The sequence below is a fragment of the Dendrobium catenatum genome, unplaced genomic scaffold, assembly GCF_001605985.2.
Source record: "Dendrobium catenatum unplaced genomic scaffold, ASM160598v2 fragScaff_scaffold_1021, whole genome shotgun sequence".
Lineage (NCBI taxonomy): Eukaryota > Viridiplantae > Streptophyta > Magnoliopsida > Asparagales > Orchidaceae > Dendrobium > Dendrobium catenatum.
The window spans coordinates 2,132,794-2,157,952 of record NW_021319483.1 but is presented as its reverse complement, the minus strand read 5'-3'; the positions used below and the strand labels follow the sequence as shown (position 1 = coordinate 2,157,952).

The following is a 25,159-nucleotide window of genomic DNA, read 5'->3' as shown; positions in this document are numbered from 1 at the left end:
GCAAACTGTTGCGGAGGGTGGATGGAATTTGCTTTAAGTGTGGATGGTTGGATTTCATATTTTAAATATTTTGGAATTTTGGATTTTTGGATTTTTGGATTTTTGGAGAGTTTTGGATTTTTGTGGGAATTTGGTGGAATTTTGAGTATTTGGAATGGCATTTGAAAAATATTTGTGAACCCCTCCGGTTGATATCTTCGTTCAACACGGCCATCAACGGGGTGTTTGAGGTCATTTCTATTTGTAGCTTGAACCTTGTCAACTCAGTCGAGCTATTGACTGAGGATAGGGTTTCGTAAGCTTCGTGCCTTTATTAGTGAATTCATATTGTTGTAGGCCTTGAAGGCTTAATATGAATGTTTTAAAGCAAATATACCGGTCGCCCCAACTTTATATTTGCTTAATGGTTCGAACCTTGTCGACTTCTATTGACCCGTATAGAAGGATCGGTTTCGAACCTGAATTCACTTATTGACCCGCGCATTGTTGCTTGTGAGTGAACCGACATTTCACTTCTATTTGGGATTTTAATGAATGACCTTCATTCATTCATTGGCCTCTTTATTTGCATGGGATACATGTCTTCTACGACGACCTCCTGGAAGTATTTTGTAGAAGATCCATTATTTCTGCATCGAATCCACCCTTTCACCAATCTCGGTGGTTGGACGATTGCATCTGCTGTAGGGGCAGATCTTTGGTTGTTAGATATGAGTAGAAGTCGTACACCTTACAACTGTTCGTTTTTATAGTGCATTGACTTGGTGGGGATTGTTGTATCTACTAGGAGCTCCTGGAACTGTTCGTAGGAGACCCATCGTTGCCTACATCATGCCCACCTGTCACCAATCTCAGGTGGTTTGATGATTGCATTTGCTTGTAGGGGTGCAGATCTTTCTTTATTGGTCTCCGTATTGCCATCTCAATCAACAGGCATTGTAGAGACTGTTGTAGGAATTCATACATCTTTCATGTGCATCGGGACTTCATCTCCCACTTGCAATTTGTTGTTAGCTTGGACGACCGTGCATTTGGACTTTGATTTGTTCATTTATCCAAAGCACCGTCCTACGCATTCCGCATAATACTAAGTTAAGTGTGGCAGAGATGAGAATGCTCAGGTGGATGAGTGGCTTTACCCTTAGAGATAGGATACGAAATGAGCATATACGTGAAAAGGTTGGAGTAGCTCCAGTAGAAGATAAAATTAGAGAGAGTCGCCTTAGATGGTTTGGTCACATAAAACGACGGCCTTTCGATGACCCGGTTAGGAGAGTAGAGGTATTAGATTTGACTTATGTTAAGAAAGGTAGGGGTAGACCTAAAAAGACTTGGTTAGAAAATATTAGGAATGACCTTTCTTTATTAGGTTTAAATGAGAATTTGACTTTTAATAGAACACAATGGAGAAAAAGGATTCATGTAGCCGACCCCACGTAGTGGGATAAAGGCTTGATGTTGTTGTTGTACCGTCCTACGCATTCCATCGGACCCGAGTTCAAGGTTCAATACGCATTCCATCGGACCCGAGTTCAAGGTTCAATTCATGTTTGAGTCTTGTATGTTTGTTCAAGTTGGAGTTCACTTGAGTCCGAATTAGCTGTGCAAGTTTATTAGTCCCTTGTTTTTCAATCCGGTTCGAGTTCAAAGTACATGTTCAAGCGCTCGTTTAGGATCTTCTGAAGTCTTTGCAAGTCCAATTATAAGTTCAAATTGCTTTGGATTTGGGTTCCAATTTTGATTTTATTTTATTTGAATTTGGCCTTTAGAAATCATTTTTGAGTTTAGGTTCCCAAGTCCACTGTTCAAGTTCATCTGAGTTCTAGTCCCAGTGCATGTCCTTTTTTGAGTTCAAACAGGTACGAGTGCAGCAACATTTCACCCGAAATTTCGGCAACCTCCCGACGTCTCCCCCATTTAGGGGAAAACTACGAGAAAACTGGGTCTTTCCCACCACGCGCAATAAAGGCGTGCATGGTAGGTGTCTTCTGACGAGAACACCGCGGCCGTGATTTTTTGTTCCTCCCACCACGCGCAATAAAGGCGTGTATGGGGTCTTTGACGATACCTGTTTAAATGACACAATTTGCTTTCTCCCCACTCGGGGTACTTATAAGTGACCCCGCTTCGCCGTAGGTGCCGCACCGGGGTCCCTTCCCACCACGCGCAATAAAGGCGTGTATAGGCGGTTTTTCGGTGCGCCACGGATGTCGAAGTAGAGTTTAGGTGATTCCCGCCTCGTCGTAGGCGTCGGACAGGGGTCCCATCCCACCACGCGCAATAAAGGCGTGTATAGGCGGTTTTCCGGTCCGCCGCACACAACGGAAGCGAGAATCTGAGTTTAGAAAGTCCGTACCTTCGCGGGGTTGGCGGTGTCGGCCCGAGGGAGAGGTATCATTTTTTTAATTAATTATAATTAACTAAAATTATTAATTATAATAATAATTAGCTAATATAATTAATTTTCATTAATTATAACTAATCAATATTAATTAACTATAATTAATTAATAATAGTTAATTGTAATTAAAAAAAGAGTATTAATTATAATGAATTAAAATTAACTTTAATTAAAATTAGTTGTAATTAATTATAATCATTATAATAAATTAAAATGATTATAATTAATTTAACTAATCGCGATCACAGTGGATCGGACAGAGGCGGAGGGAGGAGACGGGATCTGGAGGAGTGGAGCCGAGTGTGGAAGGAGATGAGAGGGGATCGGAGGAGGGAGATCGTGAAGGGAGCAAAGAAGAGAAGTATCAGGACTGGTCGTGGAGTCGGAGAGCCTTCGGTCACGTTTTATAGAGGCGAGTGGGGTAACGATCGAGGCGACGATGCAGGATTTGCACCGGGTTTACGGAGAAATGACGCGAACGGCGCCGAATCGACGCGATCTCGGCATGATTTTGAGGATTCGATGGATTCAAGGCATGTATGCTGGATTTTTGGATTCTTCTCTCTTTTGCTCTTTTGGGTTTGATCCGGAGGTCAACACCTAGTCATTAAAAATTTAAGGATTATTAATTCCATGCGAGATGTTGAATCAATGTGTTTCAGCTGCACAAAGGAAATACTTATTTCTGACTTGAGCTTTGCGAGTTTTCAATTTAGCTCACAATCATTGTGAAACTCATAAGCGCTTTCTTTAATGGTGTCATAGAGTTGACTCAAGTCCTAACCATACTGAGCAATGTGATATTGAGCCGATCGTGCTCTCCAAGCTGTGCAGATTCTCGACCCATCTCATTGTATTTTGATTGAATTATGTGGCTTGCTCCTAAGAAATAAGCTCTTCTAGTTAAAAGCTAGGTTTGATTCTGAAGAAGTTTGCTTGTGTACAGAGTTTCCTTGCTTTTGGCTTATTATTTTTCAGAGGTTATATTCCAAATGGAGCTTCTGGAGCCCAAAAACTATGCTCAATCATTATGAGGCAGCATTAAACCTTTAATGCCTAAATGCTATTCTAAAGGCTTTTTTCCAACTAATGCTTTTGAGAACCTGAGTATGCTCAGAAGTTATGAGGTAACATGGAGCTTTTGAGACCCGGAGACCATGCTCAACCTCCTAAGGATGGATCAAAGAATTTATTCCGGCCTGGGCTTTTGAGGCTTGTAGACTATGCTTATTCATTATGAAGTTACAACAAACTTTCCAAGCCATGAGGCTACACTATACCACCTGAAGTTAGCACAAAGGCTTTATTTAGACCAGAGCTTTTGAGGTTTTGGTTGTATGTTCAATTGTTATGAGGTTGCCATAAGCTTTTTCAGATTCAAATTCTATGTTTAACCATCTAAAACCAATGAAGGTAGACTGAAGGCTTTATTTCAATTGGAGCTTTTGAGGCCCAGAAGTTATACTAAGTTGTTGAGGGGCTACACTAAGCTTTTGAGATATGATGACTATGCTCGGCCACTGACTTCCTTGAATTTAGAAGAGCATATAGCTTGTGAGATAAATCATGACAAAAGGTTTGTGATCTCACCACTGCTCGTGTAAAAAAAATATAAGATAAATAAATCTTTAGGTATTTCTTTTTTTAATAATTATGGCTTGGTTGGGACTTGATGAGTCTTATGAGAAGTCCTGGGTGTTCACTTTCATTTGCGTTATGCTTGGCCTTCCTCTAATGCACATAAAATGTATATTGCATGAAAATTAAGTACTTGGACACAACGCATAATTATTTATTTATTTTTCTTTATAAAAGAGAAAATAGGATTCAACTTTTTCAGCCTTGCCATATTTCACAAGTAGTAGCATTTCAGGTCATATGTGTTTCATATTCTGGGCAACTCAAATGCAGAGGATATATTGACCTTATATTTAAACCATACTCATAATAACAGTGTATTAGATGCTTAAGAGTATGATGAAAATGTTAATAAATTCATAATGATAATGTGAATAAGGATAACTTTGTAACTCCAAATGAGAATTGTTTATTTTTATGATGTATTTTTAGGACATAATATATCGCATCTTATATTGGTCAATTTTTTTGTTTTACAGTTGTCATGGTGGTGTAATATTGGTAATAGCATAGGGTGGGTAACTGGGTATAAGTGGCTAAGATTGAATTGATGCCAATTTGATTATGGTCCATTGAGGATGAACTTATAAATTTTCTTCTTCCTTGCTCCTTTAAATTCCCTTTAGCTTTGCCTGATTCCTCCTTAGGTATGAGAGAATTGAAGAAAGTAACATGAAGAGAAGAAACAAGCAATCAATAAATTTCTATTGCAGCATTATTATAGCGTGAATTTGGTACTACAATAATCAGGAACTATAGAATCAGTTATAGTAATGATTGAGTACTACAGCAATCACGAGGAGAAAGAGATCAAGATGAGGACATGTTGTCTAAAGGAGAGAAAGATAATCATAGGATGGAGAGAGGGATAAGATAAAATAGTGGGAATAGAATCTTTCAAGCAATTCATTCACAACTCATTAAAAATCTAAATAACATCCCTTAACCTATATTTATAAAAATTAAGTTCGAAGATAAAACTAAATTAATTTGAAATAAAATCCAGATAATTTATAAACAATATATCATCTAATTTCAGGTAAAGATAATTCAATAATTAAATGCAATAGAATTGAAATAAATCCTAAAAAATACAAATTATTAGAATTTTCTATAAATAGTCTTCATGTGATGCATCAAACCCCAGATAATCACTCATAGATAGGTGGCTTAACCATTTTGTACCAATTAGGAGTTCTTTGATTCTTAATAAATTTGAATATTAATTGATGAATTCTTCCATGTTTTAACTTGATTTATGTTATATGATTCATTCAATCAAATTAGCCACTCGCATGATTTCGAGTTGATACAAATCCTTGATATTCAATATCTAGATTGTGATTTCATTATGATAAATTTTTAAAATCCATACCATCAATTACACCTAATCCACTTATAATTGTTATGTTGGCCTTAAACATGTGAGAAATATAAAATTTTGATTATAAATATATTTTGTTGAGCATGGTTAAAATCTTATCAAAAGAAAACAACTTGTGCATATCACCTTGTTATCATCAATGTTTTTATTTATGATGCGGTTTTGAAGGACGAAGTTTGTCACAACCCAATGTCATTTTAAGCTCAAGTTGCGAATAAAGGATCTCTTTGTACTTTATGTTGTGGATACCAACTGGTCCAATGGGGAGGGGAGAATTGTACATGTTTACTTATTGTGAAATAATAATCTTAAATAAAAATATGTCAAATTAATTGTGATGTGAAACAACAGGAGTTACTTAAGAAATTAAAGAGAGCAAATTAACAAAATAGTTCCAAAATAAAGTTATTACTTATAATAAAGATTGACCCTCGGAGTTCCTAGTCTTTAACTTGCTTTAGGCAAAGAAGAGCGAAGTCGATTAACCAAACAATTCAAGAAAACGTAAAGAGTAATTGCAAAGCTACGACGATAAACAAGAATCCACGATTTAATAATGAAAACTTTCACCTTTGGAGCCCATACGCTCAAATAGTCTAGGCTTTAGCGGAAGAAGAGTCTCCACATTAGAATCGAGGTCACTCTGAGGAAGAAGGAACCTAGGATCGTCATTCTTGGATAGGTGGCCGGAGTGGTGGAGGATGATTGTCGTCCAATGATGATCCAACGTCCCTTTGACCTTTGCTCGTCGATCACGTCAACTAAGGTATAATGGATACGGTTGATGTATTCTTCAACGGTGTCGTCGAAATCAAAGCCCACGTCAAAGAATGGCGATTGGAGAATGTCGACTTGATCTCGATCGTCATGCACAAATCCAAAGTTCCATTCGGGTTCCGCCATGCATCCTTGTCGTTGATGGATGAACGGAAAGAAAGAGGAAGATGGGAGCGGGTAAGACTATGGTGGAGATGAACCAAATCTGAATTTTATTTCAGATTCTAATAAGAATTGCAATTTTAAATTTCAAGTCCATATTTGAAATTTAAAAACAGAGAAAGAGAGGGAGGGGGGAATTAAAGGGGCAATTAAGGGGTGATTAAGTGGTGATTGGAGAGAGAAAAGAGGATGAGGAAGTGGTCGGCCCCATGAAGAGCTGAGGAAGTAATTAAATTTAATTACGTGGGCCCTCAGAGAAACTCACAGAATTTCAAATCCGAAATTGGATTCTCAGATTTTCTCTACAGGGAATATCTCCTAAAATAGCTTTGCTCTACAGGGAATATCTCCTAAAATAGCTTGGGCCTTTAGAAACGTTGGATTTTTCCTGTTAAATGAAAAGGAATAAAAAAGGCCAACTTTCCTATTTGAGGGGGATGTAGAATAGGAAAGAAATTAAGGCTTTGAAATTTGATTTTAGATTTTGAAAGCAGGTTGGCCGGCGGCTGGTGTGGGGTGGCCATGGGAGTGGTGGGGGAGGGAAGGCCGGCGACTTGGGTACGAGGAGGACCGCCGGTGACTGGGCCGGCCAAGGGAGGCCGGCGGTGGAGCTTGTATGGTGGTGGGGGAAAGAGAAGAGAAGGGGAATTTTGGCTTGAGTGGGAGAAAAAAGATTGGGGAGAAAAACAAAGAAATTTCAAATGACAAATCTTGAACACCACTCTCACAAAGAGATCACAAAGATACGCACAATGCTATTTCCCCAAGAACTCACAAAGAGATCTTGAGAAATCTCACGAACTCACAAAGAGATTTCAACGAAAAGAAATTTTCATTTATCAAAACTACTCATTACAATGCATGAGGTCTAATATAACTAGGCCAAAATGAAATAAAATGAAATGACACAAATGTCCTTCCGGGCTACATAAGCGACTCAATGCCCACAGGGGCAAACTAGGAAACAAGAAATACAAGCATAAAATAAAAATGCAAATAAATCAGTAGTAAAGGCTCTGGATCGTAGCCATTGATATGCGTCTCCGGTGATGGTACACGTGTCGAAATCTAATGTCCTCATCATTCTCCCCAGATGGGAGAGAACTCGACCCCGTCGAGTAGATATCTCTGGAGCCCTCGTACAACTCTAGGAGATCTGGGTCTAGGCTCTGTAGCTCGTCCCTGCCAATCCAAGTATCCTCTGTATCCGGTGTCCCTTTCCAATGAACTAGGTATCTTCGGCTCCCTTTCCAATGGAAATGATCTCATCATCTAGTATTGCCTCGATCTTCTCCGCTATGGGTGAGTAAGGTAAATTGGGGAGTGGATCTAGGTTGGGGATTCACCAGGTGGGGTCACACAAGGCTGATTATGGAGTGGATGTTGGGGTTAAATTCAGAACCTTCAAAGGCTACTAGATCTTCTATATTAAATGTAGGATTCATGTTAAAACCTCTAGAGAGGTCCAGTACGTAGGCATTACTATTAACCTTTGAGATTATCTTAAACGGTCCGGCGCTTCGAGGATGCAGCTTCTTTACGGCGCCAGGAGGAAAACGCTCCAGGCAGGCCCGTACCATCACAAAGTCTTCAACTTTGAATTCTTTGAACCTTCTTTTGTTATCTGCAATAATTTTATAATTGGTGTTACCTTGTTCAATTTTTCTTTTTAATTTATGTGTGTGACTCCCGAAGGTGAGGTGCAAATGTGGATGCAAGAGACCGGGTGTGCATGATGAATGACAAGACTTATGAGCTCACACAAAAGTTTTAAACATAGACAAATTAGGAAGACAACAGACTACAAAACACACACACAACATACTAACTCACACGATCACATAGTTAGAATAAAGGTGGAAGAGTCACGAAATGAGGGGATCTAAAGTGTTCAAATCTATGGGAACTGGTGTAGGGGGAGCAATAAAGACATCCTTAGCTACCAGGGCACTTCTATAGGAAGTTTCAGTTAAGGTCGTAGGTAGTCTCCTAGTGGTAGTAGTGTAATCGAGCAAATTTATCCAACTAGGAGAGAGATGGTCCTTAACATGATAGGACGAGGCTATAATGGGCAAAATCAATGAATCAGGAACAAGATAAGATGATGGGTCTTGACTCACATCCATAAGGGTATAGCCCAAAGAGTCGTCAGTAGGTATGGGACTCATAAGATGGGGTAGAGTTCCAAGGACAGATGTGGGTACAACAGTTAGAGAGGCATCAAGAAGGTATGGGCTAATGCTCTGTCGAATATTAAAGTTGGTACAAGGAATGATGAGGTAAGTCAAATCAGGAAAGACACACTTTGCCAAATAAAAATCTAAATGAGCAACTCTAAAATTAGATTCTAATAAAACAAGAGGAGACTCATTATTCAAATTAGGCTCAGAAACTTTCAGACTCAAATCACTATCTTCCGAACTCATACTACTATTCTCAATAGAATCAGGGTAAATGGGTTTAGGGTCAATTAAATCGGGTGTTAAATCAGATGGTAAGTTTAGTTGAACCACTTCCGAATCGAGATTATCCAAAGTCAACTCACTAGGTGATACAACTAAATCAGGATCTTCCGAATTTAAATTCAATGTGTTCAAGGTCAGATTGGCTTCTTTCGAGCTCACATTACTATCGTCCAGGCAGACTCTATCCAAAGAGTTATCCTCGAGGAGCTAGGAGCAGGGTGGGCTAAGGTGTCGATGTTTAAAGGTTTCAACTTTCCTAGCTCAGGGTTTAAGTCGTGCCAAGAGTCTGACTCAATCACTTCAGTTTCATCCTCAAATAAGTCCTCGTTATCGATAGTATCCACGAAATGGATGTATTCAGTCTCAGGTTCAGTAGATTTCTTCTTTTTACTGCAATTCTTTATTAAAATTACACTTGTAGGGTCAAGGACTAGGGAGGCTAAAGGTTGACTGAGCTGGCTAGAAGTTAGTCCAAGTGGGGAGTCATATGGGCTTGATCCAACAGAAGATCCACTAAAGGGTCGGTCATCAAGACTAAGTGAAGACCTACAGGGTGGGACAACAACCCTGACGTTACCAAAGGGTGGGTGGTCTCGACCACAGTAATGTCCACGGTTTGTTCCAACAGAAGAGATAGGGTGTGGCTCTAGATGGTGGTCACTGGTAGAGGGTCGGTATTTTAAATTAAGATCTCTCCTTATGTCTTTTCAAGTAGGATACCCACCGCAAGACTCTTTATGATCTTCCAATCTTACCCAAAATTGAAGAGCCTGACCTTTGAGGTGAGATTTAGCGATACAAACCTTGTGGGACTTAGGGACATGTCGTGATTCAAAGTAGTCCTCTAATCGTCTAACACATTCCCTAAAGTAGTAAGGGTCCGAAGAACCATCAAAGGTGGGTAGACGGTAAGGTGACTCAAAGTGTGGTTGTTGCTGTGTCTTAGGCTTAGGTCTAGATTGATAACTAGAGTGAGGCGTCTCCCGACTAACATGACTGACCGAATGGGGCACCTTCCTAGAGTGGGGAGAGTCAACCTATTTCTCCTTCATGGTTTGAGTCATAGAGTCCACTAAACTAACTAGGTCATCTAACTTCTTTTGAATTCCTATCGGGTCCATGGGAAGCTCTAAGGAATACCTAAGGATGATAGGATGAAAAAGACAGCACTTTAGTCACCAAGTTAGACTCACTTAAGCTCGCTAAAGGGTTTAACAAAAAATTAAAAAAAAATAAATAAAAATAAAAAAAAGCTCGCTAAAGGGTGCAGAAATTGTTTGGACGGCAAGTTACAAAGTGGAATATCATGTTACCTACAGTTTACACAAGAACTTGGTGAGTGGGTGAAGGATAGGGGCCCTAATGTGCAAGGACAGCACCTGATTACAATGTTATGCTTGCTGGAAAGTCACTAAATGAGGTAGGAAGTGAGGGGACGGCAAACTACAGCATTAATTTAAGTTCTCTAGGCATTTAGGAAGAACGATAGGGTGGGGACAGCACCTAAACACTAGGTTAGGTTCACTTAAATGCCACTAGGTAGTGCATAAAATGATGTGGACAGCAAGCTACCATTCTAGATTGAGTCCTAAAGATAAGTGGGGCATCTAGAGAGAGTATAGCACCTAAATAACAAGTTAAGTTCACCTAACAGCAGGTAAACGATGCAGAATTTTCCTGGACAGCACACCACAATGCTTGAATAATTGCGTTAAGTGTTGGGTTAGGTGTCTAGAGTGTGGACAGCACTTAAGTACATGAAATGCTAACCTAAAACCCACTAAATGCGTGCAGGAATTGTAAAGACAGCAGTGAAAAACAGTGAGTAAACCTACATATGCGATGATATGCATGCAAAAATTAAACTATAACGCAAGGTTAGACCCTGGGATGTTTTTCTAACATGTCATGCATGCCTACCATGCTCTGATACCAAATATGATGTGAAACAACAGGAGTTACTTAAGAAATTAAAGATAGCAAATTAACAAAATAGTTCCAAAATAAAGTTATTACTTATAATAAAGATTGGCCCTCGGAGTTCCTAGTCTTTAACTTGCTTTAGGCAAAGAAGAGCGAATTCGATTAACCAAACAATTCAAGAAAACGCAAAGAGTAATTGTAAAGCTACGACGATAAATAAAAATCCACGATTTAATAATGAAAACTTTCCAATGATGATCCAACGATGGAGGATGATTGTCATCCAATGATGATCCAACGTCCCTTTGACCTTTGCTCGTCGATCACGTCAACTAAGGTATAATGGATACGGTCGATGTATTCTTCAACGGTGTCGTCGAAATCAAAGCACACGTCAAAGAATGGCGATTGAAGAATGTCGACTTGATCTCGATCGTCATACACAAATCCAAAGTTCCATTCGGGTTCCGCCATGCATCCTTGCCGTTGATGGATGAACGGAAAGAAAGAGGAAGATGGGAGCGGGTAAGACTATGGTGGAGATGAACCAAATCTAAATTTTATTTCAGATTCTAATAAGAATTGCAAGTTTAAATTTCAAGTCCAGATTTGAAATTTAAAAAAAGAGAAAGAGAGGGAGGGGGGATTTAAAGGGGTGATTAAGTGGTGATTGGAGAGAGAAAAGAGGATGAGGAGGTGGCCGGCCCAATGAAGAGCTGAGGGAGTAATTAAATTTAATTACGTGGGCCCACAGAGAAACTCACGGAATTTCAAATCTGAAATTGGATTCTCATATTTGCTCTACAGGGAATATCTCCTAAAATAGCTTGGGCCTTAAGAAACGTTGAATTTTTCCCGTTAAATGAAAAGGAATAAAAAAGGCCAACTTTCCTATTTGAGGGGGATGTAGAATAGGAAAGAAATTAAGGCTTTGAAATTGGATTTCAAATTTTGAAAGCAGGTTGGCCGGCGGCTGGTGTGGGGTGGCCGTGGGAGTGGTGGGGGAGGGAAGGCCGGCGACTTGGGTGCGGGGAGGACCGCCGGTGGCTGGGCCGGCCAAGGGAGGCCGGCGGTGGAGCTTGTATGGTGGTGGGGGAAAGAGAAGAGAAGGGGAATTTTGGCTGAGTGGGAGAAAAAAGATTGGGGAGAAAAACAAAGAAATTTCAAATGACAAACCTTGAACACCACTCTCACAAAGAGTTCACAAAGATACTCACAATGCTATTTCCCCAAGAACTCACAAAGAGATCTTGGGAAATCTCACGAACTCACAAAGAGATCTCAACGGAAAGAAATTTTCATTTATCAAAACTACTCATTACAATGCATGAGGCCTCATATAAGTAGGCCAAAATGAAATAAAATGAAATGACACAAATGCCCTTCCGGGCTACATAAGCGACTCAATGCCCACAGGGGTAAACTAGGAAATAAGAAATACATGCATAAAATAAAAATGCAAATAAATCAGTAGTAGAGGCTCTGGATCGTAGCCATCGATATGCGTCTCCGGTGATGGTACACGTGTCGAAATCTGATGTCCTCATCAAATTGTTTCTTAATTATTACATTATAGCTATGCTTCCTACTAAGTTAGGAACTCGCTTCTTTCCTTTAATTTTATTTTAATGAACAAGTGATTAAACGACAGTCACCTCAAGGGTTGGCTTCATTTGTGAGCCTTTTAGCTTTCAGGTGAGACCGTGTTTTAGTATTCAAACTTCAAAGCTCAAGTTTATATTTGATTTTCATTGGTTGTAATAATTAAAAGAAAATCGAATTCTTTAGCTATGTGGCTGTAAACTTGTAATAGGCGAATTCTATCCACTTGTCAATTTGGTGGATAAATTTTTATTAGGTCAGTAAGGCGGTTTGTAAAATCACTAGAAGGGTAATGTTACATGCATGAAATCCTTTTCAGACCCGCACTAACATGAAGCCTCATAAATCAAGAAAGTCATTTTCTTATAATAGAGAGGCAATTAAGATTACAAGTAGTTTAAAGAGCTTCCATTCTTAGTAGAATAGCATCAAAGATTAACATTGAGTCTGTATTTTTTTGGATTGCAAAAGAAAACTCAAACACAAAATATCTGAAAATTTAAATGCAACAAGAAATCAAGAAGAAAAGGAATTTAAATACTATCATAAAATTAACAAATAAAATCTTAATAAGATTAGGATAGAAGAAACTCGGATAGTTTGCGCTGAAAATTCTAAAATTTAAATTTACCTGGGGAAAAATAGAAGCCCGAAGAGCATCTAGATTTGTTATAGAGTAATAATGGGAAACTTTCAAAATGTAGAAAAAAAAATGTAAATCATTACCTGATCTGTGAAGGAGCTATCCAACCAAAATGTATTCTCTGCATTCATAGTTCCAAATAGTTTGCAAAAAATATTTTTTGAACCTCCAACCTGACTTTCTAAGCAATCAATCTTCTTCCATTGCAATTGTAGATACTTGGCATCAATGCTTCTAGGTGTAAGAGTTGGGCTTACACACAAATGTAGAAGTTTCTTCGAGGCAGCTTTGTTATGCAATAGATTTCTTCTTTGAAATCCGTTAGGAAGTTGACAAGAACCAGACATCTGTATTAAAGATAAGACAGAAAAGATTATGCCAGTTTTGCACTAAATATTAGGCATCTAAACAAACAGTTGACTTTATATAATAAAAAACCCTCTTACATACGGTCATCATTATCATCATTAGCCTTATTCCATAAAAAATAATAACAATAATAAAATAAAAATAAATAAAAATTAAAAAAAAATTAAAAAATTTAACAAAAAAATCATTAGTCTTATTCCAATTAATGGGTCTGCTTACTGAATCCTCATTTTGTTTTTGTCCCAATTCAGTGTTGCATGAGGTTTTAAACCTATTTTGTTGAATCTTTTTGCATGACTTTATCCAAGTAACACTCAATTTACCCATTTTTATTCCTAATACTTCGATGGTAATAATTTATTAGCCCATATTATTGGTGCATCGTATATCCTACATTGCATATGCCAAGATCATCAAAGTATATTTCCTCTATCTTCAAATATATGCTATTCCCAACATCTCTCTTGTACAATCAATTCTCAATTTATCATTCCGAATTTTGAAACACATCCCTCTTAACATTCAAATTTTCATATGCTCAACAAATCTATCATTAACTTCTATACTAACAATATACATTTACATTTACACAACATAACAAGCCTTAATTTTAGTTATAAAATTTACAAGTGAGTCTCCATGAAATATCTTATCATATAGTACTTTTGCTGCACTTCTCCATTTAACCACCAAAACTTAAATATGGAGATTATATTCTCATTATTCTTGCGGGCACCGAAAATTCGTGCCCCGGCCTCCCCTGAAACAGGAGAATTTCAACGAATTAAGTTCCAAGGCAAATTTTTAAAAGGCAAATTGGGTTTGAAATAAGAAATTACCTAGAGATTTCGCCCTCATTTTGCGAGGACTTTATGATCTAAGTTCAGGTTTCCTATAGGCGCAAGCCCCTATAGTTAATTACCCTTCCCAATAGAGAGAGAGAACTTTCGATTAAGGCTAGTCGTAAAACAGATACAGAGTATCTGGCGTATAGTAGCAGCATGAGTTTGGTATGTGAGAATTTAATATTTAAATTTAAAAATTTCATCATCTTGCACTTAAAGAGGATGGTGGGGGGAATGGTGATGAGCCCGATCAAGATCCCATAGTTCCGTCGTCCCGGGCCATCGTGATCTCTGGTCTACTTAGTTAGAGGAGGTAGTCGACCCAACCTGACAGAATGATCCTTTTCGGCAGCCATAGGTTGCTTCGTCCAAAGGTACCTTGTAGACTTTGGGTGAGTATTTGTCTAAGGGGATAAATTTGAATCCACCTTAGCTAACGGAGGGATTTGTGCCCTATTGATTCATTCCTCAAATATTTGAAGCCGTTGGGGAACATACGAGCTCTGATCATAACTGTAATATAATGGTGTCATTTTGCAGTAAAACCACTCGGTCAGAGGGTCCTAGTCATAAATGTTTACATATGTTTCCATTTAGCGATGGAATCCACGGTGTGGTTCCATTTGGCGGCAAAATCATTGATTAAAGGACATGTACTATGTCCTTACTAGCAGGAGACAAATTGAGAATGAATCATAGTAATATTTTCAACTAGACATTAGCTCTTTGTGAGCTGTAGTAGTTTTCAAATTTATCAATATCGACAAAATGTTGTAGAGGGTTGATGAATATTTTTGTTTTAAGCATTTTGATGGCTATTTTCCTTTTTAAATATTGTGGATTTTAGATGATTTGTAGAATATTTTGAATTTTATAAGCATTTGAGAATTTGGGAGGCATTTAAAATATTTGGAGTTAACTCCTCCGGTTGAGATCTACGTTTAACACGGCCATCATCGGGGTATTTATGGGCATTTTCATTTCATTGAATGAGCCTTGTCGACTCTGTCTCGTTTGATGGCAGAGGATCAGGTTTATTATAGGCTTTGGGTCCATAGATTTTTGAGATTTAACCACTCCGGTTGAGATTTACATTCAACACGGCCATCATCATGATATTTAATCGGTAATTATATTTTTTTGTTGATTGATCCTTGTGAACTATGTCTACTTAACGTTTAACAAACGGGTCGAATCGGGTTGCAGTTTTTAACCCGTTTGAAAAATCGGGTCTGGTTCCAATCAACCTGGTAACCCGACTTCGACTCGATTTGACCTGAATGAATGACCCGTTTAAACCATCACTCCTGCTGGTTGCTGTCCCGCACACACTCAATCGCCTGCATTTAGAGGGTCGCATCGCATGTTGTTGTCAACCCCCCAATATGAGACACCTCAAACTCAGACTAACAGACCGCAAGCAGTCATCCACCACTCCGCCTCCGCTTTGTCGCCTTCGCACTAGGGCCGTACAAGCGTCCCGGCAGTGCCGCTCCTCCCATTCGCGAATGCCTTCGCCCGTACTCGCGCAAACAACGACTGTCGCGCAGGCCTTAATTGTTGAGCGACACCCTCCTGACGCCTCTACCTGAACTCGCACATGCATCCCACTCCTCTCGTACTCGTCCTAGCAAGCTCACGACACTGTTTGGGAAACCTAACTTGTTTGCAACAGGGTTTGCGGGTTGGGTCGGGTTAACCCGAGCGATTGGGGTCCGAGTTGAGAAACCTGACTCATTTTCAAAACTGAATTGGGCTCGGGTTGACCCGTTTGGACCCGGGTCAGGCTGGGTTGGGCCCGAACACAACACGTTGACTTGCTCTGACACCCCTAATGGGTCCCCTATAGTGGCTTGCAGGTACTTGCATCTGCTACAAATCAACTATATCTGCTTGTGGGATATTAGTGTATTCATTGAAGGCTTATTGTTATTGATCGTATAGACACACTGATGTCTTTGTGTGCTGCCTGTGCATGTCTGCAGGTAGCATTATCATTTGCGAGCAAATTCTATATCTTCATTTGCACGTAAATGACATGGGCTACCAGTTGAACAACGTTCATTACTGATTTCCATATGCATGTCAGCTGGAAAATTACTGTTTAATACACATCTATCACTTCTACTTTGAGGGTGCTATTGATGTGAGCATTATACATCAATCACTTGATCTTTGCGTGTAAGGGATCAATGTACGGGCTTGTCATTAAGGGATTGTCAACAATAGGAAGGATCTGACACATGCCGCATATTGTCATCGTCGCCTGTAGGTGGACTACCATAGCATGATGGGTCTCCTACAGTTGTTTGCAAGTGGTGTATGTATTTGTGTTCACAGGGGATTCGTTGTACTTGCAATACATCCAATGTTGTTATTCACAAATAGATCATATCAATCATCATTGCTCACAAGAAATGATCGTATTTGTCTACAAGTGAATTGACACTGATTGCAGAGATATTGCAGCATTTACTGTAGGCTTTTCATACTTCAGCCATACATGCAACTAATTCGCATCTTCCACAAGCATGAATGTTGTGCATCAATTAATCATTATTCATGGATGGTTATTTATTCACTTGTGTGTTGATGTCAGCTACCGGTTGAGAACTGCATTCATCACTGGTTCCTTGTGCATGTTGGCTGGCAAGTTGTCATTCAATGCACATTTGTACCTTTTGCTCACAATGTGTTATTGATGTGGGCAATGTACCTTGATCATCTACTCTTTGCTTGCAAGGGGGGATCAATGCATATTCTTGTCATCAAATACTTGATGGTTGTAGGAATAATCTGCAATACGCTACATGTTCGATGCCACCTGTAGATGGACTACTCTAGTTAAATGGGTCTCCTACAGTCGCTTGCAGGTGTCTATGTTCACGATGGAATCTTGATTTCAGTTTACAGATGATTTGCATCATGTCCACCACCATCATCCATAGGTGGCTTAATGTACTTGTCAGCAATGACAAGTTGAATGCAAGATGTTGATGTTGCCTGCAGAACACTGTTGCATTCTTCATATGTGATCGTGGATGAATCATTATATTGTTATCCTTTTTGCAAATTGCCTATACAGCGGCCGCCATATCTCTTTGCAATCAGGCTACACTGATGAAACATAAACCGTATTTTGCTTTGAACTACTAGAACATATCTTGGTTACCAAGTCAAGTTATTGCATTCATCACTTGCCAACCTCTTCTGTTTGCTGAAAGCTAGTGTATTTTGTTTAGCGTTAGTTGTAGGAGTTTAACGTATTTGCTTACAATTAGGGCACATATCCCTCCTTATAATTGTTGATCATGCTATGAGTTTTGTTTAACATAAGTCCCCTACCTGTGAGTGAGTTATCAAGTTCATTTACAGGCTCTTTGCTAATGTTCATTTGCAAGTTAATGTATCCAGTGCAGGTCCCCTGCTTGTTAATTTATATTCATTTGAATATAGTGAATTATCCTTTGACCTCTATATTTTTTTATTTGATTGTACATTTTAGAATTTAGGGTCTGGTTCCCTGTTGATCAGTTTGAAAGTCCTGCTCCCTATCATTCAGCTTGAATCAGGTCCTGTGTTGTTCATTTGAATTTTGTGCATTTTCACATTAAATTTCGGTAGCACCCTAGCATATCCCCTGTTTGGGGAAAATTTGGGGAGTGTCTTCTCGCCACGTCAAGAAAGACGTGTATGGTCGATGTCGTGTGACACCACGGCAGTAATCTTCAATCCCACCATGCCAAGAAAGGCGTGCATATGTCTTCATGGGTAACTGTTTGAAAATGCATAGTTGTTTCCCCGTCAGCACTGAGGCTTATGCCATGTACTTAATTTTTGCCCTGTTGTGCTAAGAAAAGCGCGCACAAAGATTACATGTCTTGCTGCAAGCATCGTAGCGAGCTTCCTCTCACCTACCTAAGAAAAGCGTGCATGAATTATTGCTCGTCGTGCTAATAATTAATAATAATAATTATAGTAATAATAATGATAACTATTACTCTTAGTATAATAATTAATAAAAATCATAATAATTATTAATTACTAATAATAATAGATAAAAATAATTAAAAAATTTACCTTAATCTAGGTATGCGGCTATGAGGAATCGGGGCAGAGGGAAGTCAGCACATGGAAGGCTAGACCAGGAGCTTGAGGTAGGTTTGTGAGGTTGGGTCAGAGATTGAAGGTCGGGTGGATGTAAGGAAACGGGAGAGAGGGTTTGCGAATGGTTGAGTCGTAGTCAGCGGTTAGATCGGACACAAGCCGTGTGGTTGAAGACGGGAAGAGGAGATTTGGGATTTGGCAGTGGATAAGAGGAGGAAGCTCGGCTGGAGATGAACCAAGCCAATGGGATTCGATTGGAGGTGGAATGGTTGGGTATGGTACGGCTGGAGCAGTGAAGTCGAAAGGATCAACGGGTCTTGTGGGTCTTGTTTGCGGCTGGATGGGAGGAAGAGTTAGATAGAGATTTGATTAGGTGCTCGCGGCTCAAAGGCTATAAGGGAGGCGGTACAATGACGAGAAGAAGATCGGCTAGAGGTTGAAAGTCGGATGGCTTACAAACAAAAGATGTCGTGAGTGCTTCAGCGTGGAAGGAAGACGAGAGGCCTCTTCCCCTCTCGTTTTAATAACGCAAGAAGGACAGAGATCGTACGAGAGGACGACCAGAGAGTGTCGTGGATGTGCATAGCTCGTGTAGAGCATGACTAAGGCGACATGGTGTGCACATCGTCAGACAACCGAGGCAGGTATGCGAGTTTTTTTTTCTGATTTCAGTTTTTTTTTTTTTTTTTTTTTTTTTTTTTTTTTTTTTTTTTTTTTTTTTTTTTTTGCATTCGTGTGGGTCAACAATTCTATATAACAGACACAATATACCTAAAATAAGTTTAATTGTTATACCCAAGCCTACCCTAATTAACTATGTTTTAGTTCTCATATTTTCAAAGAAAAAAAATTACATTATAAGAAGACGATCAAAGAATTTTGCACAAGAGAAATTTCAAGATAGGTTGTTAATATTTATAAGAAATAATTGCAGTTTACCACTATAATGGACCTTTCTTTTTTGCAGGCTGGACCTCAACCCATAGTCAATTGTAATCCTCTTGAAATTCTCAAAGATCTTCTTACCATAACAGGTAGCAATGCTCTCAGGATGAAACTGGTCCCTGATTAAAGTTAGATGATGAATTCCATAAATAATATAATGGTTGTCAAATGGAATGCACCATACCTGCACCCCATAATGTGGCCAGCTACGATGCATCAGACCCATAAGGACTTTGCTTCTCTCCTTGTCATTTAAAACGCCAATATCTGACAATCCAGCGCCCTCTAAATCACCAAAAGGTTGGAAGTTATGTGTTTGATTCACAAAGGAACCACGACGCATATCAGATTCTTGTGTCTCAAAATAAGAATGTGTACGCACAGAAGTACTCCATGCTGTAGGCACAAGTTCCTCAGGAATTGATTCTGCAGCTATAACAAGTGAATGGTAACGCATGACCTGCATATTATATTGTCATGCCTTAAAACTATGAACCAAAACCCAGCAAAAGAATGAAATAGACTGATGTAATGGGTGAAAAGCATGTATGCTGTTTGGCTCGTATGCCAAAACAAATGGAACCTGCCAATAAAAAATAACAGTTGAACCAATTACATGAAATTTAAAACTGATCAAATATTTAATTTTAAGAAGCAGATGTGTAGGAAATGATTCCTGTGCAATGTTCTGGAAAACATTATCAAACGGAAATGCAAAGGTGATTTCAAAATACAGTATAAAAAAATAGTATTACAAGCACTCTTAACTGTAAGTACGTTTTTATCTCACCTTGAATCCTGATCTCCGTCCAGATGGAATACCAGTGAAGAGATTGCAACCTATATGTTCAATTTCACTGGAGACGGGGAATGTTTTAGATATTCATCCCAGGGCTTAGGATATACTTCGAATCAAAATGCAAAAATAATTCAACCTAGCAAAGAAAGTACCTCAGACGTCCATGAACTGGTTCAGGGGCTTGGACAATTCGAGCACCATAAACAAAACCCAATGCCTGCAAATTATGACATTTAGAATACAAATATCAAAGAATACTGGTGAAAAGTTAAAAAGGGAGGAAAGGTTTAAAAGATAAGGTGGTTAGCGGTAGTAGAAGATAGACCAATTAAAAGATAAAAAAATTATAGAATGCGTGGATTTGATAACAATCAATAACTAGTATTGAAAGATCAAGTGGCATCTTAACATAAACAGGCTTGTTAATACAACAACAACAACATCAAGCTTTTATCCCACTATGTGGGATCGGCTACATGAATCATTTCTCCATTGTGTCATGTTAAAAGTTAAATTCTCATTTAAATCTAATAAAGAAAGGTCATTTCTAATATTTTCTAACCAAGTCTTTTTATGTCTACCCCTACCTTTCTTAACATAAATCAAATCTGATACATCTGCTTTCCTAACCGGGTCATCGGAAGGCCGTCATTTATGTGACCAAATCATCTAAGGCGACTCTCTCTAACCTTATCTTCCACTGGAGGTACTCCAACATTTTCACATATATGCTCATTTCATATCTTGCCTCTAAGAGTAAATCCAATCATCCACCTAAGCATCCTCATCTCTGCAACACTTAACTTAATAATATGCTTCTATCTTAATGGCCAACATTTTGCACCATAAAGCATTGCAGGTCACACCACCATCTTATAGAATTTTTTCTTAAGTTTAAGGGGGACTTTTCTATCACACAACAAGCCCGATGCATTCCTCCACTTCAACCATCCAACTTGAATTCTACTAATAATATCCCCATCTATTTCACCATCACTCTAAACAATAGACCCAAGATATCTAAAACATGTACTCTTATTAATGACTTGATTGCCCAAAGTCACAATCCTCCACTAGATCTATTGTTACTAAAATTACACTCCATATATTCAGTTTTAGATCTACTCAAACGAAAGCCTTTAAACTCTAAAGTTGACCTCCATAATTCAAGTTTACCTTTAACTTCCTCTCTAGTCTTATCAACAAGAAGAATATCATCAACAAAAAGCATACACAAGGATACAACCTCTTGCAAATGTCTAGTGAGAATATCCATGACTAAAGAAAAAAGATATGGGCTTAAGGCTGATCCTTGATGTAATCCAACTAAAATAGGAAAATACTTGATCAAACCACCTTGTATTTGAACACAAGTAACAACTTCTGCATACATATCATTAATGACTTGAATATAAGCATTATTAACCCCTTTCTTTTCCAAAACTCTCCATAACACTTCTCTTGGAACTGTATTATATGTTTTCTTTAAATCAATAAATATCATATGTAGATCCTCCATATTCTCTTTATACTTCTCTGTAAAACCTCTCATAAACAGGCTTGTTAATAAACAATAAAAAATGGGCATACTTGTTAATTGCCCAGATAAAAAAGTATTATCTAAGAAAAAAATTATATTACAAAAAACATCTAATTTTATCAAATAAATTACTAATTTTACCACAAAAGACAAATTTATTATATAAAATATTAATGTTGCTAAATAAATTTTGATTTTATTCACTAGGCAAAAAACGCATATGATTTTTGGGTACACCTAGAACATTGAATTCATCCCACTACTATAAATAACAAAGATCTCTATTGAATTATACAAAATAATTTAATCCTTTAATCTGGTATTAGAAGTACATTAGCTCTTATCCTAGCTACACCCCCACTATTGTATCTTATTCATTCAATTTTGATCCCACCACTTGCCCTAAACTCCTGATTTCGTCACTTGCAATGCTTACATCCTTACTTGCTTATGCAATCACACTAACTCGATCATGTGATCGTTATGCACCCATCTCAATCACGCATTCATTGCGTTCACCTGCGTGCCCATAGCACTTGACCACATGCCCACCAATTATGCACATTCGCGCACTTGTTGCACTTGTCCACTCGACCACACTTTTTTTGTATTTTCTGGTCTGCATGCTGCGCTTGCTCGCTCACAAGTGCTCAACTACACCCCAAGAGAATGATAATCTAATAACTTACACAATGTCTATGATCAAGTATTACATCAATAATTCTTCTCTCATGTTATCATGTCTTCTCACTCATATCTCAAAGATTGGAAACCCTCCACTATTGATACCAACATCACATTCAATGGTATAAATTGTCTCATGTGGTCGAGGAGTTTTAATTTTTCTTAATGTCAGCAAACTATAGCACCTTCATACCTCTCCTCCAAATAACTTTGACACCTCCAGATAACTTTAACACCATCAAGTTTTCCAAATGGCAAACATCAAAGAAAAAAGTGTTCTTATTTAATAGTCTTGACACTCCATATCCACAAATATCAAGTTTCAAAATCTTCTAAAAATGGGATTTTCTTCACTCCACATACTTTCAGGAAAGTAAAATCTATCATGTCTATGTTTTCTATTTTGAAATTCCTTTCCCTTCAACAAAATAAAATGCCCATACAGGAGAATCATAACACACTAAGGAGAAATTAAGTTACTTCAATAACACTCCTTTACTATTGAACCAACTATTTAGCACAACAAGAAGGAAGTATTCCTTGTCACTAAATTTAGCTCTAGACAACATCCTTTTCAATAAGGTGTTTAATCTCAATTGATGGCATACCCCATGATTTCTAAAATTACAACTATTCTCTTCCAATTCTTTACTTCATCGAGCTCCCTGCTCCCCAACCTCCCACTCCTAACCAATCAACCTCTTCCTTGGCCTCTTGCTCTAGGGGAAATCCAGGGAGTCATGAATGTGGTGGCCATGCTTGTGGTGTTTGCAACCGTGGTCATAATGATTTTCATTTCGGACCTCATTGCAGTCGCACCAATCATCCTTGTAAATGTTGTTGGAAGAAATTCAGTCATGCCTCAACTACTTCCAGTTCAAACCAATCTTGTCAACTCCTTATAGTTTTTAGTCCCCCCTGGATCAATTACTCTCTCAAGAAGACTATGAATACTTTCTTTAATGATCTCAGATATCTAACTCAACATCTAACACAATATATTCATCTAGGTTTATTGCAACTATATTTATCTCTATTGCCTATTGGTATGTTTTGGGTTGTGGATTTATCTGTATCTTCTTGTATGACAAATAACTGCAAACTTTTTTCTTAATTTCAAATTACATATCTACCACCTATTATCATTGTTAAAGGTCTACCTATCTCTAGAAAAGGGTATTATACATCCTCAAAAAAAAACTACGCATCTCTTTGTGTGTCTCATAATTTCATGTCAACCTATTATCAATTCATTATTTTATGAAGACTCATAATTATTTGTAACATTTTATTCCTCTTATTGAGTCTTCTAGGGTTTCATCTTTAAAAAGATGATTGGAGTTACTAAAGCTATCAATCTACTACTAGAAGACCGACTTTTGTTCCAACCTACCACAACTATTACTTATTTTTCATGGCACTAAAGGTTAAGTTATCCTACCCCAATTGACTTCGAGATTTTTCTATTTCGTCGTCTTTATTTAATTTGATTGCCCTGATTTAAGAATTGGGTAAAAAACACCGTATGTCTTTTCATTTTTCTATTGCTACTTGCCAACCTCTTCTTTTGGAGTTAGTTCACTGGGACATTTGGAATCCTAGTCCAGTCCTCTCTTACCTAGATTTATGTCATTTTGTAAACTTATTGCTGAATGTTCATCACGGATCACTTGGGTTTACTTCAAATATTAACTAGAGGTCCTTCACGTACTTCTAACATTTTATCAACAAACAAATTTTCAATTTTCCACCTTAAATCGAAACTTAATGTACTGAGAGTGCTTTAGTTTATGTAATTGTAGTTTTGTATGTTTTGTTCTGCTAATGGTATTATCAATCAACTTCTTATCCCAGCATATCTCAACATAATGGTGTTACAAAATGCAAAAGAATATCATCTTTTTTATGTTGTAAGGACATTGATGTTTCATATAAATATTCTTCATCAATTATAAGGGAATGTGGTCTTAACGAAATATTAGCTCATCAATTGTCTGACCTCTCCTCTTCTCAATGATCTCTCACTCAAGTGATCATAATGACATTTCTTAAAAAAATAACATTTTCAAAAATGTTTTGTTACCAGAGATCTATGAAGGTCAAATTACCTTTTAGGAGTTAAATTTGCTAACAATAAAAAATGGGCATTTTCTTCCTTCCTGAGATGTATGCATATGCAGACACATATATGACATCATATATGCGTCTCAATCATATTTACGCAAGGCCAGATATAAAGACTATAGAAAGTAAAGTAATATTCCAATTAAGATCATATTCTTAATTATCTATATCCAATTCATAACAATACAACAACATCAAGCCTTTGTCCCACTACGTGGGGTCGGCTACATGAATCCTTTATCGTCATTGTGTCCGGTTTAAAGTCAAATTCTCATTTCAATCTAATAAAGAAAGAGCATTTCTAATATTTTCTAATCAAGTCTTTTTAGGTCTACCTCTACGTTTCTTAATATAAATCACATCTAATACCTTAACTTTCCTAACCGGGTCATCGGGAGGCTTTCGTTTAATGTGACCAAACCATCTAAGGCGACTCTCTCTAATCTTATCTTCCACTGGAGCTGCTCCAACCTTTTCACGTATATGCTCATTTCGTATCCTATCTCTAAGGGTCAAGCCACTCATCCACCTAAGCATCCTCATCTCTGCAACACTTAACTTAATATTATGCTTCTCTTTTAATGGCCAACATTCGGCACCATAAACCATTGCAGGTCTCACCACCATCTTATATCCAATTCATAACAATGAAATGTTTTTTTTGCTCAGAACTCAGAACTCCGATGGAATCATAGTGTATCTCACAATTTGAAATTCTTAGAAGGATTGCTTGAATCGAGAAAATACCAAA

The 25,159-nt window shown here is 38.0% G+C and overlaps 1 protein-coding gene across 1 annotated transcript in view; it reads right to left on the bottom strand.

Moving 5' to 3' along the window:
- LOC110110119 (aminodeoxychorismate synthase, chloroplastic) overlaps window positions 1–25,159 on the bottom strand; it is a 41,625-nt gene that overhangs the window by 5,555 nt on the left and 10,911 nt on the right. Inside the window, exons 4-8 of the mRNA XM_020841439.2 lie at window positions 20,213–20,277; window positions 20,052–20,118; window positions 19,446–19,721; window positions 19,269–19,373; window positions 13,079–13,342 (exon numbers count right to left, since the gene is read on the bottom strand). Of these exons, the coding sequence (XP_020697098.1) occupies window positions 13,079–13,342; window positions 19,269–19,373; window positions 19,446–19,721; window positions 20,052–20,118; window positions 20,213–20,277 (777 nt within the window). The remainder of the gene's footprint in view (window positions 1–13,078; window positions 13,343–19,268; window positions 19,374–19,445; window positions 19,722–20,051; window positions 20,119–20,212; window positions 20,278–25,159) is intronic.